The following is a 501-nucleotide window of genomic DNA, read 5'->3' on the forward strand; positions in this document are numbered from 1 at the left end:
GGACCTTTGTGAATAACATGAACATTCCATACTTACTTAGTCGTATAATTATGTTCTCTTCACTTAATTGAGCCCACTGTCAAGTAATGCACTTACCTATCAAGATGGTGTATTACTTGTGGTATTGTGCTCAATTATTTAAACTATTTTATATATGAGATCTGTTTGGTCTTGTTCTTAAAATTAAAATATCATTTTTCAAAACTATATATATGTATATATATATTAAATTAAAACAACCAATAGATTCCAAATAGTGGTTGACAGACCACAAGCTTCATCTCATCATCATCCAACCTTACTATGGAAGTACATGAAATTTTCAAATTTCAATAATAACTTACATTTTTATATGTCATTCTGTTGAACGTTTATTGCAGTTGGCGTCTTCAGAAATTATGCATAGTTTAAACTCTACTTAATACTAAAATGGCAGCGCTTACCGATATAGTGCAGCAGAGATCTTCATTTTTGCATGTGGAAGAAGTTCATGTGCATGTT

General features: G+C 30.5%; 1 protein-coding gene across 1 annotated transcript in view; it reads left to right on the top strand.

Annotated features, from left to right (window-relative positions):
* Positions 1–429: 429 nt before the first annotated feature.
* LOC110023780 (probable 28S rRNA (cytosine(4447)-C(5))-methyltransferase) overlaps positions 430–501 on the top strand; it is a gene marked incomplete at its 3' end in the record, with an annotated part of 4,863 nt that continues 4,791 nt past the window's right edge. Inside the window, 1 exon segment of the mRNA XM_020723362.1 lies at positions 430–492. Coding sequence (XP_020579021.1) covers positions 430–492 — 63 coding nt within the window.

This window comes from Phalaenopsis equestris, unplaced genomic scaffold (assembly GCF_001263595.1).
Source record: "Phalaenopsis equestris unplaced genomic scaffold, ASM126359v1 Scaffold000229, whole genome shotgun sequence".
NCBI lineage: Eukaryota > Viridiplantae > Streptophyta > Magnoliopsida > Asparagales > Orchidaceae > Phalaenopsis > Phalaenopsis equestris.